Source organism: Pavona decussata, unplaced genomic scaffold (assembly GCF_977016875.1).
Source record: "Pavona decussata unplaced genomic scaffold, jaPavDecu1.1 SCAFFOLD_50, whole genome shotgun sequence".
Lineage (NCBI taxonomy): Eukaryota > Metazoa > Cnidaria > Anthozoa > Scleractinia > Agariciidae > Pavona > Pavona decussata.
The window spans coordinates 1,300,194-1,315,150 of NW_028145472.1; the positions used below are offsets into that span (position 1 = coordinate 1,300,194).

The 14,957-nt window shown below is 38.7% G+C and overlaps 1 protein-coding gene across 6 annotated transcripts in view; it reads right to left on the reverse strand.

The window, feature by feature from the left end:
• The window catches only part of LOC146481449 (uncharacterized), a 77,357-nt gene that overhangs the window by 48,518 nt on the left and 13,882 nt on the right, over positions 1-14,957 (reverse strand). For all 6 annotated transcript variants that reach the window (XR_014864482.1, XM_085108545.1, XM_085108543.1 and 3 more), the window contains exons 3-11: positions 8,072-8,178; positions 7,209-7,480; positions 6,195-6,350; positions 5,772-5,812; positions 4,546-4,631; positions 3,381-3,567; positions 2,837-2,914; positions 861-1,115; positions 75-341 (exon numbers count right to left, since the gene is read on the reverse strand). Coding sequence is in view for 5 of the 6 variants with exons in the window: in XM_085108545.1 (XP_084964671.1) it covers positions 75-341; positions 861-1,115; positions 2,837-2,914; positions 3,381-3,567; positions 4,546-4,631; positions 5,772-5,812; positions 6,195-6,350; positions 7,209-7,480; positions 8,072-8,178 (1,449 nt within the window). In the remaining variant the exon portion in view is untranslated. The remainder of the gene's footprint in view (positions 1-74; positions 342-860; positions 1,116-2,836; positions 2,915-3,380; positions 3,568-4,545; positions 4,632-5,771; positions 5,813-6,194; positions 6,351-7,208; positions 7,481-8,071; positions 8,179-14,957) is intronic.

Here is a 14,957-nt window from a genome sequence, read left to right on the forward strand (position 1 = left end):
GGTTCAGTTTTCTTGATTGCAAGTGAGCATGATAAACTAAAATGAACTAATGCAGTAGTCTTTAATTTTCTTACCAACTTTCCATCTGTACTTCACAGCATCTGCCTGATTCCCCACATCATCTGTCCCTCGAACTTGGAAAACGTAAGTCACCCCGTTCTGCAGGTTGGTTATCCTATAGCTTTTGCTGTTACATTGATAAAAGGTGGGAGTGGTGCCTTCCTGTGCCCCTCCACACTCAAATGTGCACGTTTCTCGGCAAGAAAATGTAAACGTAAACGGATTTTGATTGCTCAGTGAGGCAGGCTTGGAGATAATGGTTACCTGAGGTGGTGTGCGGTCTAAAATTAAAAGTACGAATAATTTTATATACCTCTTACTTACCGAGTTTGAGGTCCCTACTGTAAGTTACAGACCCAAACGCGAAGCGCATGGGCCGTAAAACAACGGGCAAAAAACGAAGATCCGTAATTTACAGTACGGACCAAGAAAGCAAGGTTAGTAAGATATTTATAATATCTTTGAGGATAATCGGGCGCTTGGGAAAGGAAACTCGTTGAAGTGAGGGGGCCGTACAGTGAAATACGGCCCGTACTGAAAATTGACCAATCATACTGAGCGTACTAACTGAGAGATATAATAAAACCAATTAACACAATGAACTATCCTTGTGCTTTTTAATTTGATGGGAACAGTTGCCAATAGTGTTTGTAAATTGTTTGTCAGAATATTAAAAAAAGAGACTCACAATAACAAAACATTTGTGTACAACCTAAAGGCTATTTTATAAATACGATTTTTGGGCTGCCGTTTTGAAAAATGTAGTTCCTTGTTCCATAATATGTGCATTAACAACTTACCGACAAACCACGAATGTCTGCCCGGGGAAGCTGTGTTTCCTGCCAAATCAGTCAACTGAACATAGATACTGTAGAAGCCTTCAGTAAGATTTGTACCAGTCCACGACATATTACAAGGCTGAGCAGTGATCTGGGCAGGAGTTTGCAATGTGCACTGAGCCGTGACATTTTCGTTTGTTGTCCATGTGATTTTGACGTCACTACCGGAGCGAGACGGAGCATTTACAAACATTAATGTTGGCGGAGTAATGTCCTCTGTAAAACAACAGTAAATTACTGATTAACCTTCGGACGTGCAAGGAGAAGGGAAATGATGTTCTTGTGTGATATTTTCAACACGTTTCGCTGTTTTAAAATATTAAAAAAGCTGTTTGTTTATTTGATACACCTTTTGCTATAGTTTGACGAGAATCATTTTAGAGGCGCGATAAATAACTTGAGGTCATCCCATTTTTGAAGAAAATACGCGCTTTCAGGTTTTTGGGTGAAACAGGCTGCAGAATTTTAAATTCAATCTCAATGTACATGTTTGACAGCTGAACAACTCACAGTTTGGATCTAGCCAAAACCCAGGAGAGACACTGCATCAAACCTAGCTTGCATGCCTAAAGGTATTACTTCCAGTTAAAATAGGGATACTACCTGCTTTCCCTCTACAATAGGACCATTTTTGTCATATAATTTGGACTCATTCCTGGATACTAATTCTAACCGCAAATATAGTCGACTGACACGTCTTCACCTAGTACGCTCGTCTTTATCGTTGAGAGTAAACTGGCAAAAAGGAGGAGAGAACGATGATCCGATGGACAGCCACTATTATAACATTATACACGAAGAGTAATTCGTCATGGACACTTTAGTTCATGCAGTTCAGATCGGTCAAGAGAAAGGAATGTTTTACGGGTAATTGTGGTTTATAGTCTCCAGTCATTTTTGTTTTGTTTTTCTCTATTTGGTCCTTAGAATTGAACACAGAAGTCATTAAATGGTCTAACTCGAAAATATAGCAGTAGCAGAGCAAAGTAATCATAATAAAAAGAAGAAGATTATGCGGAATAATTCAAAAAAGAAATCCCGCGGTCGAGCAGATTTTGAAGATCATATTGAAGTCGAAAAAGCCAAGTCCATGGAAAGGAAATATGACCTAAGGTTTTCGGGAAATGGACAAAAATGCCCTAGAAGTTTCGAAAAGACTCAAGTTCCCCTAGAATGACCGAACAGATAAAAATATTATAGCGCAGCCTAAAATGAACCTACAGAGCTTTAAAGGCACTCCAGATAGCCTAAAATAGCGTTTAAAAGGATCTGAAAGAAAACTGCCATTGGGTGCCCCTGCATTCTGTTTTGATTTCTTCTCTAGGTATGGGATTTGGGCACCAGATATGACAGATATTTATTGCATGTATTATTTTCGGATGTAGTCGAATCCTCTTGGACTTCAAATTGACAAAATTGTTTTGCATTCCAATTTAATGTCCAAGTGCAAGGGATTCTGGGAAGGTTCTTATTATATTATAGTTATTATTATTATAATTATTTTTTTAATAATAATTTAATCTTTATCAAAAATGAAAAACACAAAACACAACCCTATGCACTCCTAAAAATTATGTACATTTTCAGCAAATATAAAATTCTCTTATTCAAATTCTTGTGGTATAAGGACATGTTCAACGTGAAGCTTAAAAATTATTATTATTATTATTATTATTATTATTATTATTATTATTATTATTATTATTATTAGGATGATCTCAAGGACAGTTACCCTCATAGGCCTCTTAAGTGCATTACACATGATTTTTAGTCCGTTATGCATACTTTATCTTGTAATTTGGTTTTTCGGATCGGTCTAGCACGAGTAAAAGCCTTACCTGTAAGTCTTTGCTTTTGACGCAAGTTTGGTCATTGAAAGGTTTTAACTGAAAAACCAGGGCGGGGGAAGGCGAGTGATGATTACTTTAACTGCTTACTTATTTTGATGCTCCAGATTGAAGGGTCTCTGATGGCTGGTGACTCCGCACCGCAAAGGATGACGCCTCTAGCTACACCTGCGACAAGTTAAAAGCAAAACAATATCACAGATCTTGCAATATAAAATCCATGAGATTCGGTATTTGCTGTATTGACGAAAAAATACCTGAAAGATCTATTTAGTGCTTGAAGTTTAGAGGCTTTAAAAATTGATGACTTGTCGTTTCCTCGGTGAGCTTATGATCTTAATAATGCATCGGAAATCAGGTTTTCGTGTTGCCATCTTCTCTCCTCACTGTCATAAGACGAGACGATCTAAAGACTTAAGTGAATTCAAGCGCAAAAGAACAACTGGAAAACTCATGCGTCAATATATTATCTGGTCTTGCGCCTACACGAAGCTTGCTCACTGATTTCCTCTAATGCCCCGTTGAGCCTATGCGGAAGAAACAAGTTTGGTAGTTACGTAGAGCAATACTCTACAGGTGAATGAATAAATCAACCAGTAGATCAATGCTTTAATGTTTTCTCCTTCATAATTACCTGGATACATGGTCACATAATATGTCTCCTTCTCCCTAAACTTGACTGAGGTTGTGAACTGAATACTCCGCCCCAGTCTTCCAACAGGATACAACACGGCGGCTGTGATGGCAACGTCAACACTGAACACAACTGTGCCATCCGACTGATGGATCCGTATGTAACTACTTCTTATAGGCCTCACGAACTGTTTTAAACGCGGATAAAAACATAGATATAGAAGTTTTACCATGGGTTGGCCCCTGCTTTCAGCCATCCTTTACGAAAGCAAATAAAGGAAAACTCTGTGGTATTAAAAGAATACTTATGCTTTACAATATGCGAAACTGAGGAACTTTAGCTAAGGGAATATTAAACTCGACCTGGAGATATTTAGCACAACAAAATTATAACAATTTTTTGACAATATCCACTTTTAATTCAAAAACGAGTATTCGGGAGAATGTGGATATGTGCGAACTCAAACTTGTTTGTAAGGTCGTATGCACTGTAACAAGATAAAGCAGACGTGTGAGGTAGCGCGCTTACACTATAATGGCCCTGTCATGGACTCAATCTGACCAATCATAGCTTGAGCGAAACCTGGAACACTTTATTATATATTACAGCGGTTACCAATAACACTTGACAAGTCGCCCTCAAAAGAGTCGGATATCGTATCTTTGAATGAATAGTTCTAAATCGCTGCACGTGATAATTTGTAAAATCAGCGATGCGTGCGAGTTGCCAAATTTTCACGCGCAGTAAATTATATAATTATATAATTCTGTTTTACCTTTCCTTTAGCGAGGTAAATAGGCCATTTCTGAGTTGCTGTGAACCTCACTATGAAACCGAGGCTAAGTGCAAAACGTTTCATATGAAAATTAGTTTTGTTTGCATATGAATGAAAGCTAATTTTCATAACAAAAACTTTGCACTAAGCCTCGTTTTCATAATGAGGTTCAAAGCAACTCGGAAATGGTCTATTCAGTTTCTTGCATGGTTGCTTTGGAATCTTGTCAGAATTTCAAAATTATTTCAACGGCTTTTCCTTGATTGATGTTCACCAAAACGCAACTTTATCCGACTCTTTTGGAGGAAGTAGGTCTCATTTTATTGCGGGTATTACCGCTATAACTTCCATAGTACCAATCTCTGATATACGTCAAGCTACTCTACTAACCTCTTTGTCGAACGTTATGGTCCACTGTCGAGTGTTGGGAAGAACTTCACCGGTTGGGGAGAAAGACACGATTTCAGGAGGAGCAACTGTCAATGAGAAGTAAACGTATGTGGGGAAAACTTTCCTCATTCGCTAATTGCTGCCATACATGCTTGTATGTAAAGCGTCTTTGACTATGAGAGGGGGTGGGGATTCTGCTCGCGGTGACTCTAAACTTCAATAAATTTTAAGATATTTGGGTAAACTTGAAACTGTGAAACCGTGAAACTCGGTGACTTTTACATAAATTTATCTGGAAACAATTTGTTGTGGTTGGTTTGTAGTCATTGCCTTTCATGACGATTCCATAACAAACAATTTTTGGCAAGCCCTTTTTTTCAGAAAGTATAAAATCTCATTTTAAAATGAAGAAAAATTACTTTTCTTGCTGTACCTTTTATTCTTTTAGCTCATATAAGCGTTTTTTTAAAGGTTTTTTTTATTCCTTTTTGATTTTGTCATTTTTTATCGAAGTTTTAGGAAAATCCAGAAATCCAAGATGGCGGATCCAGGATGGCCTGGCATTTGGCAATAATTACCATAATACTACGTGATGTGACGTCATCACTTCTTGTTAAGTACCTCAAAAAGAAACATCTTTGGACGTATTATTTTTACGCCAACTCCCTTCCCGGGCCCAGAAGACGATAAAAAGCTTTGTCTTGACAGGGTTAAAATGGCAGTTCTCTGATTAATTGTCTTGAGTTCACTCTTAGTGCGGGTGGGTTAAAATAAATTTAAGCGTCGTCAGCTACTTTTTTACGTTTCCGTAGTTGACGGGTGGTGCACCAAATGCAATTTAAAGCATGCACTTGAGCATGCACTTGAGAAAAGAACTGCGATGGTCTACCATGCATTTCAACTTTTCATCCGCAGTTAACACATATGACATTTCATATCTTCACTCTCATGACAATGTATCTAGTTTGTGAAAAACGCGTGAATCTCCGACTTTGGTCAAACCACGACCTTCAAACCGATCAGATACTACGTTAATCATCGACAACAAGAGAAGATGATCTCTTGTCGACATATATCAACATTACATGAGCTTTCGCTATATAATAGTCAAATGACCAAAATAGCTTTTACATAATACAGAAAGAAACATCAAAATTATATCAGTAACATGCCTTAAATCAGGTACAATGGAAGTTAAGATGACATCTACTCAGCTTTTTAATTACCTCCAACAAGAAGCGATACACATCGCTGGTCTGTCGTTACCCTGTAAACGACACGAAAGACACTTCCATTAGTATGGGGATATGATTTTGAATTTGTAACTTATATTAAAATAAGGCTATTTAAGGCTATTTAGTTAGGTGTCCACTATTAGTAGAGGGGACTTCTCCCCTCAGCTACATTTCTTTTGTGACACAATAATAAAGTTGTTATTATTATTATTATTATTATTATTATTATTATTATTATTACTATTGTTATTGTTATTGTTATTGTTATTGTTATTGTTATTGGTATTGTTATTGTTAATTGATTTACCAAATATTCTGATTTACTATATATTCTGGATATTTGTTTAACAGTTAGTTTAAATGAAACGCTAACTGCAGTTAAGAAACCATTCATTGGAATTTCAAAATTGTTACCCTGAATCCTCCAGGCCTGTAAAACAAAACAGCTTAGTTTCTATATTTGAGGACGTCGGCGTCCACGTGACATTGACGTAATACTCCTGCGACGCATAGCTGGCAACTGATGACTTAATAAATCCCTGGGGGCTGCTCGTGATTACTTCAGTGATTCTGCAGACAGGCATAAAACAAAAATAGTAATTGTTTTTTTTTTTTTTGCATAGAGTAGTTTTTATTTCTAATAGAATACGTTCCTAAAATAAACACAAATAGTCCGTATTACAGTCGTGTTTTTATGACTTGGGCTTCAGTGGATGCGACGCTAGAGTTGATTTTGTTGTGACTGTAAAACTTTCGGTTCTTTCATGTGCAAATGGATTAGTTCGCACAAGAACAATATAATTTTCGTGAAAAGGATGAGAGCAGTGATGTTTGTGTGACAACAAACCTCGCTTCTACCGAAAGGTCGAGTCACTGAACACACAACTGTAAAATGGGCTATCAGAACCCCAAGCGAAAGCGAGGAACCATTTTATCATGATTGTCTCTCTGCTAGCTTATAGAAAACGTGTGTTGATTTGGCCGTTAAAGGGGAAAGTATCACGAAAATTTGATGTCATTTCAAAACCCAAAAATGTCTGTCTGACAACAAAAACAAAAAATAATTGTTAAGTTTTGTTACAAATTATCACCCCATTGCAATAAAACTGTCGATTGGTGCCTCTGGCCATAGACAGAGTAGGTCGGAATGGATTGAAACTTGAAAAATGTTAGGCTAATGTTTTTCAAGTTTTCGTATTTTTGTTTCCAAAATGCGCTAGAACAGAGTACGAGTTGTTCCTGTCAAGAATTAAGTTGATTTCTCTCCTCTCGTTGTTCTATAATTATTTTGTAGCAAAGTGAAGGTCCTATTTCACCATATTTAACAAAAGAGGTCAAAAACCCCATGATACTTCCCCTTTTATATTATTTAGTTCCAAGCTTTTCACTGTGAACCAACCTTCAAAGCAAACGTATGTAATTAAATACCTTTTTGATGGCCCGCCGGCTCGTACGATGATTCTATCAAAGTACGTTCCCCCAGGAGGAATGCCAATGCAAGATCCCTTCACACGGGTCTCTTCCATGAAGTCAGGGCGTTCATCGCATGTTTCATTCGAATTAAAAACGTACACTAAGAACTGTAGCGGTATACTGCTCAAGGGCTGTGTGTCAGTAGGTTTGGCATAATCTTCAATCATAGCAGCGACCCCGTAAAATCCAGTGTTGTCAGTGGCACTGTAAGTGATCCTGCACTCACGCTATTGTGTGAAAGTAGTTACGTAGTTACTAACAAATAAGAAACCTGGGTGTCGTGATAATTGGAACTGCTTTATGTAAATTGTTTATTTTTTTGAAGACAAGACATCATATCTGCAACAAGGGGGGCTTAAGAACAGTTCGTCCAGTTTCATTATTCAGTCCGGACATTTTTGGACCCTCTGGAGGGTACTACCAGGTCTTACGAGGACGGGAAGAGGGGACTCTATGACATAGATCGTTTGAACGATTGAACTCAAAGTTCAAGACAATCTGCAAATGACGTTTCAAGAAAAGTGCTCAATTTTTGACCGACCACTTTCTCATAAATTCTGGTAGATGTAAAAGAAAAGATCCTGAATGTACTAGTACTACTATACCTAACAGCAGTTAAAAAAACATATTTTAACGCTCGGTTCAATTTACGTTTAAGAAGGCGAAAACAAACACTTTCGCTGCCCTTTGAATTATCATTACTCCCCCACCTGTTCCACCCCCAATGTTTCTAACCTCCCTATTACATATGTAATAGGTAGCGCCCATCTAAGAGACCTTTTTGGTAAGAAAAAATCTAGAGAGAAAGTTGACCGTACGTTTTGCATCCCGCCGTAGCGCAATCCACTGTCTCCGCAGATCTCACCACACTCACTGGATCCCCTTGCCCAACGGCAACGTACCTCGTCATTGTCGGCGTCAGTCACTAAACAATGAACAAAATCAACAATGGAATCGAGGGTTAACGTTCCTGTCTAAACTAAAATGCCAGTCAAATATTGTTAAGGACACTAACCAGTTCCCATTTATTTGATTGGCCTTCTTTTTCAGACCATAGTTACTTGTCCCTAGTTGCAATGTTTATTTGTATTTTTCTCGATTTGATTGGTCTTGTAATCGGACCTTTAAGCGTCCCCACGCGCATATAAAAGCGGCTGTAGCGCCTCTTTTTGTCAGAGAGTCACCTACTATAGCCTATTGAAGTTTGCTTTGCGTTTTTCTTGAATCCTTGCAATTGGCACAAGTGGGACCGATATAAATTAGATTTCATTATGGGCGAATGCACGCAAACGGATTATTGTACAATCAACCACAAGAGGCATTAATCGCTTCATAGTCGCCAAAGGCGTCAATTGGATGGAAACACATTTATCAGGAAAGAACGCCCACAAAGTTTTACGTTAGAGAGCGCTTGGCTCTAAATCAGTTCATAATATTATTCTAGAGTACGACTGTTGATTGAAACTCGATTAGTTTTAAGATACCTTTATGCTAGTTGAGACCAGTTAAGAGCGGATACAAGTAAGAATCGAGAACTGCACTTCAGCGACCCCTTGGTCGAATTTCTGATATTTCGTCTGAAGATACCCTTGGATTTACTATTTTCGAAAATCATATTTTAAAGTTCCAAGGTATTTCCTTTTTTGAGAAAATTGCGAGAGTTTGAAATGCGGCCTAGGTGCGGTCACGGGCCGATGAAAACCGCGAAAATTTAGGTCAAAGGACGAAGCCCCGTTTACGGTGTAAAATAACCCAATGAACTTGAAACTTTACGCAAACCTAGACCAACCATCTCACAAGAACATTAATACAATAAACATTCCAAACTCGCTGGCTGCTTTCTAAAGCATGCAGATTTGTGTACGCTACTCAAAATGGCCTCGAAACTAATGCCTATTTTCATTAAAATAAAAGTGTTTCTGGTATGTCATTTTCTCTTAATTTAATCTCATATCTCGAAAGACGAAGAAAAGAACTTTATTTGTTCCAAGTTTCAAGCTCTGATTCAAACTCTTTCCCACTCAAGTAAGATCGAATATGCGTGCGATACTTGCAGCTCGCAATTCACGTCACGAATTATGAGATCAGAACCAATTCACAAACACTTGACATCTGGAGCCCGTAAATATTTCCAAACATCACATATTGGGCCCTAAAAATAATCAGACTCACTGAAGACAGCCATTCAATATTTTTCGATCCCAGATTTCTTTCCTATTCTGCTCTAAAATAATATAGTTTATATTCCGGTCAATTAGCCTACGAAACATGTGCAACAAATTTGCATACCATTTCGATGTCGCAGGAAAAAGTAGTGCAAATCAAACTTTACAGCTCCTTTATCTTCTTAAATGAAGTGGTCGATCAGTAAAATGGAGAAAAACGTGTGATTTTGTTCCTGCCGTGTTGTTTTGAGTGTTCGTTTTTAGCAGCGACGGCTCAAATCAATAAGCCAGTGTGACACTGAACAACTGTCACTCGATAGTCACTTCGCTGATGTGAGTAACGCGCACGCGATCCAGGCATTTCGGTATGGAATCCTGCGCGTATAGGGCGCTTAGCTTTTAGAAACTGTAAATAGTGAAAATTACTGCTTGTGGGCCAAGCTACGACTACCCTGGTGATGAAAACCTTGTCAAGCTAAAAGACTGTACAAGAGATGCGAGAGCCCATCTTGCCAGCTTTGGTTGTTGTTGTTGTTTTTTTTTTTTCGCGAAAAAAATTCAAGTATTATTGTCATTTCATTTTTTAACTAACAGTTATACAAACCCTGGAACGTCGATTTTTTTCGCGGAAAAACAAAAAAACAAAAAACACCCGTAACCACCATCCTCACAATTAAAAATATGAAATCTGTATATTTGAGAGCATAGAAGTGAATTCCCCACCGACCTACCCCCTCTTCCCTAGCTATAAGCGTCAATAATATTGTGGTTATTGTTTACTTTCCTAAATCGTTTTCTGGCTGCTCCTGCCAGTTTTTTTTTCAACTCCGTGAAAAAATAATAACAGGAAATCTGAAATTGGAAAATGTATAGGCGAAATACGGTCCTAACACGCATGTGCTAGTAATATGGTAGTTACAGCCCTCACCCGCTTGCGCTAGTAATAAGTCAGTTTTCGTGGCCATCATCAGACAGACCAACGCTGGCAAGATTCGTATCTTCTCGCAAATTGAAAGAAACTGACAGGAACAACGAGAAAACCGGTTTAAGAAAGTAAACAATAACCACAATTGACGCTTATCGCCAGGGGGGATGGGAATGGGGGTGGGGGAGGTCGGGTTGGTCGGTTGGGAATTTACTACTCTGATACCCTCAAAGTTACAAATTTTATATTTCTAATTGTGGAGATGGAGGTTATGAATAGATTTTTTTTTTTTTTTTTTTGCAAAAAATCGACGTTCGAGGATCTGCGTTACTGTAAGTCAAAAAAACAAAAACTGACACTTATACTTGAACGTCAAGTTTTTTCGCGAAAAAAAAACAAAGCTTGAAAGGTGGGCTCTCAGATCTCTTCTACAGTCTTTAAGCTTAACAAGGTCATCATCACCAGGGTAGTCTTAGCTTGGCCCACAAGCAGTACTTTTCTAAAAGCGCCCTGAACAGCAAGTGCCTGGCCAGGATCACGTGCGCATTACCCAAGTCAACGAAGTAAATATAGAGTGACAGTTGTTTTGTCACACTGGCTTATTGATTTGAGCCGTCGCTGCTAAAAACGAACACTCAAAACAACACGGCAGAAACAAAATCACACGTTTTTCTCCATTTTACTGATCGACCACTTCATTTAAGAAGATAAAGGAGCTGTAAAGTTTGATTTGCACTACTTTTTCCTGCGACATCGAAATGGTATGCAAATTTGTTGCACATGTTTCGTAGGCTAATTGACCGGAATATAAACTATATTATTTTAGAGCAGAATAGGAAAGAAATCTGGGATCGAAAAACATTGAATGGCTGTCTTCAGTGAGTCTGATTATTTTTAGGGCCCAATATGTGATGTTTGGAAACATTCACGGGCTCCAGATGTCAAGTGTTTGGAGTGATAAAAATCTGCGAGTCAGCGAGCCATGCGAGCCAAGGTGTGAGCCATGCGAGCCGTGCGAGCCGTGCGAGCCATGTGAGCCATGCGAGCCATGCGAGCCATGCGAGTCAGGCGAGTCATGCGAGCCACGGTATAAATGTTAAGAATTTTTATTTGTTGTATTTACATTCACATAATAACAAGAACAAGAGCATCGGAACAAGATGAATAACATGGCAATATTTAATTCTTACAGTGGGACAACGCAAACCATCATATTTCAGTTTTTTGTAAATTGACACGCCAGGACTGATTGTCAGTGTCATTCCAATCTTGTAAGGTATGATAAATGAGTACTCAAAGATGAGCGAAGTCAATATTGTCGCACTAAATCCAGTTTGAAAAGAAGCAGCGTAACAGAAGCATTTGCCGTCAGCTGGTGGGTCAAATGCTATCTCGAAACCAGCCTCTGCCACTCTAGTGGCGAGTTTTGAAGAAAGACTTGTCTAAGGGAAATTAAGGACAACCACATGCAGCAGTCAGCCAACCGACAGAGTTCTGATAACTCGGATTCACTAAAGACCAAACCTGTTAAAATGGCGCGATTTACTCGCCATTCTTGACGCCAACACACGGAGATCGAAGTGCTGTTCTTTTCTTGTTTTTTTTATAGTTCTTGAATGAAGTTCCAGGGTGTCGGGGTCTATTTTTTTCCCTTTTTTTATTATTGTTATTTTTTTTTTTCAATATCACAGGTCATTTTGTGGGTCAAATAAGGATTAAAGCCAATATAAAAAAGTTTAGTCTCTAAAGCTTACTTGCTTAGGATAGGTCAGTCATCGGTGACAACACTCGATGCAGTTCCGTATTCTGGCGGACATTGGTTCCGTGAATTGACTAACTTTTATTCCTCGAAGAAACGAAATGAGGCAAAAAATACAAGGTACGAGATAATATATTTCCTTGAACTAACAAATTCGTGAACTAGAATGTGCATGAACTTACTATGAACACTGGCCCCGCCGCCTTCCATGGTCGTGCTCGTTTGTTACAGTCAATCCATGTCACGCGTGACTATTATTTCCGAGAAAGAAGTAAACATACGTTCGAATTCCTTTGTAAAGCTTGGCTTTTGAATAGAATGTAGAACATTCATCTCGAAATCTTTTCGAAAAAGACGCATTAACTGACAAAAAAAAAAAAGATTCAAAATACTTAAGAGACAATTGTTATTCTTGAAATACTTGTGCTGTAATGTAAAGAAAAGTACATAGTTTTATAAAACTAAACAATCAAATTTGCCCTGGCACTTTTCTTAAGACTCTAAATTGGTTTTCTTTCAAAAGGTTACTGTTACCGTGAGCTTCTAAGAAATGTCTACCTATTGCCGAATTTTTGTGCTCAGCAATGCGTTGATGAAGTTGTCGGGCTGTGCAGCCGACATAATCTGGATCGCACAGATCACATGAAAAACGGTAAACAACACACTGCTTATTCACAGTTGACGGCTTGATTTCTTTGGGTTTAAGATCTTGCCCCAAAATCTTGCCCATGAAAACTTTGCCAGTTCTCGTGAGCAAGAAATTGGGGCAAGATCTTAAACCCAAAGAAATCAAGCCGTCAATTCATTTGGGTATCGGTGCAGCCGTATGTTTTTCTCGGATTTTTTTTTCTGAAGTCTTGAACCTTAATAAATTTTTGCGTATTGTTTTTATTTTTTTACGCATCTTGGGCGATTTTGAATAGGCAAAATTCTCCCCAAAATTATAACAAGAACGAAGAAAAACAAAGACAAAAAAAACAAAAAGTCCAAAATTTACTCATGCGAATGTAAATAAAACAAATAAAAATTCTTAACATTTGCACTGTGGCTCGCATGACTCGCATGACTCGCATGACACGCGTGACTCGCATGGCTCGCACGGTGGCTCGCATGGCTCGCTGGCTCGCAGATTTCGCTTACCCAAGTGTTTGTGAATTGGTTCTGATCTCATAATTCGTGACGTGAATTGCGAGCTGCAAGTATCGCACGCATATTCGATCTTACTTGAGTGGGAAAGAGTTTGAATCAGAGCTTGAAACTTGGAACAAATAAAGTTCTTTTCTTCGTCTTTCGAGATATGAGATTAAATTAAGAGAAAATGACATACCAGAAACACTTTTATTTTAATGAAAATAGGCATTAGTTTCGAGGCCATTTTGAGTAGCGTACACAAATCTGCATGCTTTAGAAAGCAGCCAGCGAGTTTGGAATGTTTATTGTATTAATGTTCTTGTGAGATGGTTGGTCTAGGTTTGTGTAAAGTTTCAAGTTCATTGGGTTATTTTACACCGTAAACGGGGCTTCGTCCTTTGACCTAAATTTTCGCGGTTTTCATCGGCCCGTGACCGCACCTAGGCCGCATTTCAAACTCTCGCAAATTTTCTCAAAAAAAAAAAAAAATACCTTGGAACTTTAAAATATGATTTTCGAAAATAGTAAATCCAAGGGTATCTTCAGGCGAAATATCAGAAATTCGACCAAGGGGTCGCTGAAATGCAGTTCTCGATTCTTACAGGCAGCCGCTCCTAATTGTTTATGTAATTGTAAAAGCTGCATTTTTCGTCGCTAGGACCTAGTTTTGATTGCGCATCTATTTCGACTTAATTAGTAGAGTTTCGTTGTATTGTATTTCACTTTACGGTCGTTTGGTCGTTTGGTCGTTTAGCTGGTCGTTTTAGTTGGTCGATTTGGCATTTTGGTCTTTCTGTACTATTGGTCGTTTTTCGTTGGAATAAATCACCGTTAACCGTTAACTTAGGTTGTCCGTGGTTTTTGACCTTTTGAGTTTTACTACCCGTAAAGTAGTCCCTAAATGCTTCGCCGCGACACGATTTGAAATCTTGAACTTTTGGATCATTGAACTTTCTTGTCAGTCGCCGCAAGCGCCACAGTAAAAAATCTTTGTCCGAGAAAAACATCGTGGCAACATTCCGCCAATGGTTATCAACAGCCCTTGAACTTTGTTTTGAATTTTTGGAACTTTGTTTTTAGGATAAAAAATGAGTGCACCGGATAGCATTGCATTCTTCCGTAACCAAACGTCATCTGATCCGGATATCGACGCGTCAAAACAAACACATCCGCCGCCGAAAAGCATAGCAGGCATCAAGCCAGGCGCCTTCGTAAAATCTAAAAGCTCAGGTTGAAAAAAGAAAATGTTCGAAAAGGGGAAGGCGTATCAGCTGGAACTAAAATTTGTTAATCGGAATTCCGCCTAGATTGAAATTATTAACGCCGTTCGTGACTTGCCTGAGACCGAAATAGAGCAATAAGAAACAGAAAGGGATCACTTGGATTAATTGAAAGATGCATTCACTGACGCTCATAGAGAGTACGATAATTTTTTGGAATCGGAACTAGAAAGGGAGGTTTCGTATCGATGGTTTGACACGCGCGATCGAGAGTATTTTAAGTGCAGGATTAGAGTCTCTGAACGCATCCAGGCACTGGAAAGAAAACCTGTACCCACGCGATCTGTGAAGTCAAGTCACAGTAGGAAGTCCAGATTGTCTGACGGGTCCAGAATAAGTTCCTTGTCCACAAAACACCTTAGTCTTTGGTTGAGGCGGCGGCAATATCGGCAAAGTTACAGGCCGAAATCGAATTTCTGGAAAAGGAAAAGGAGCTGAGGCGAT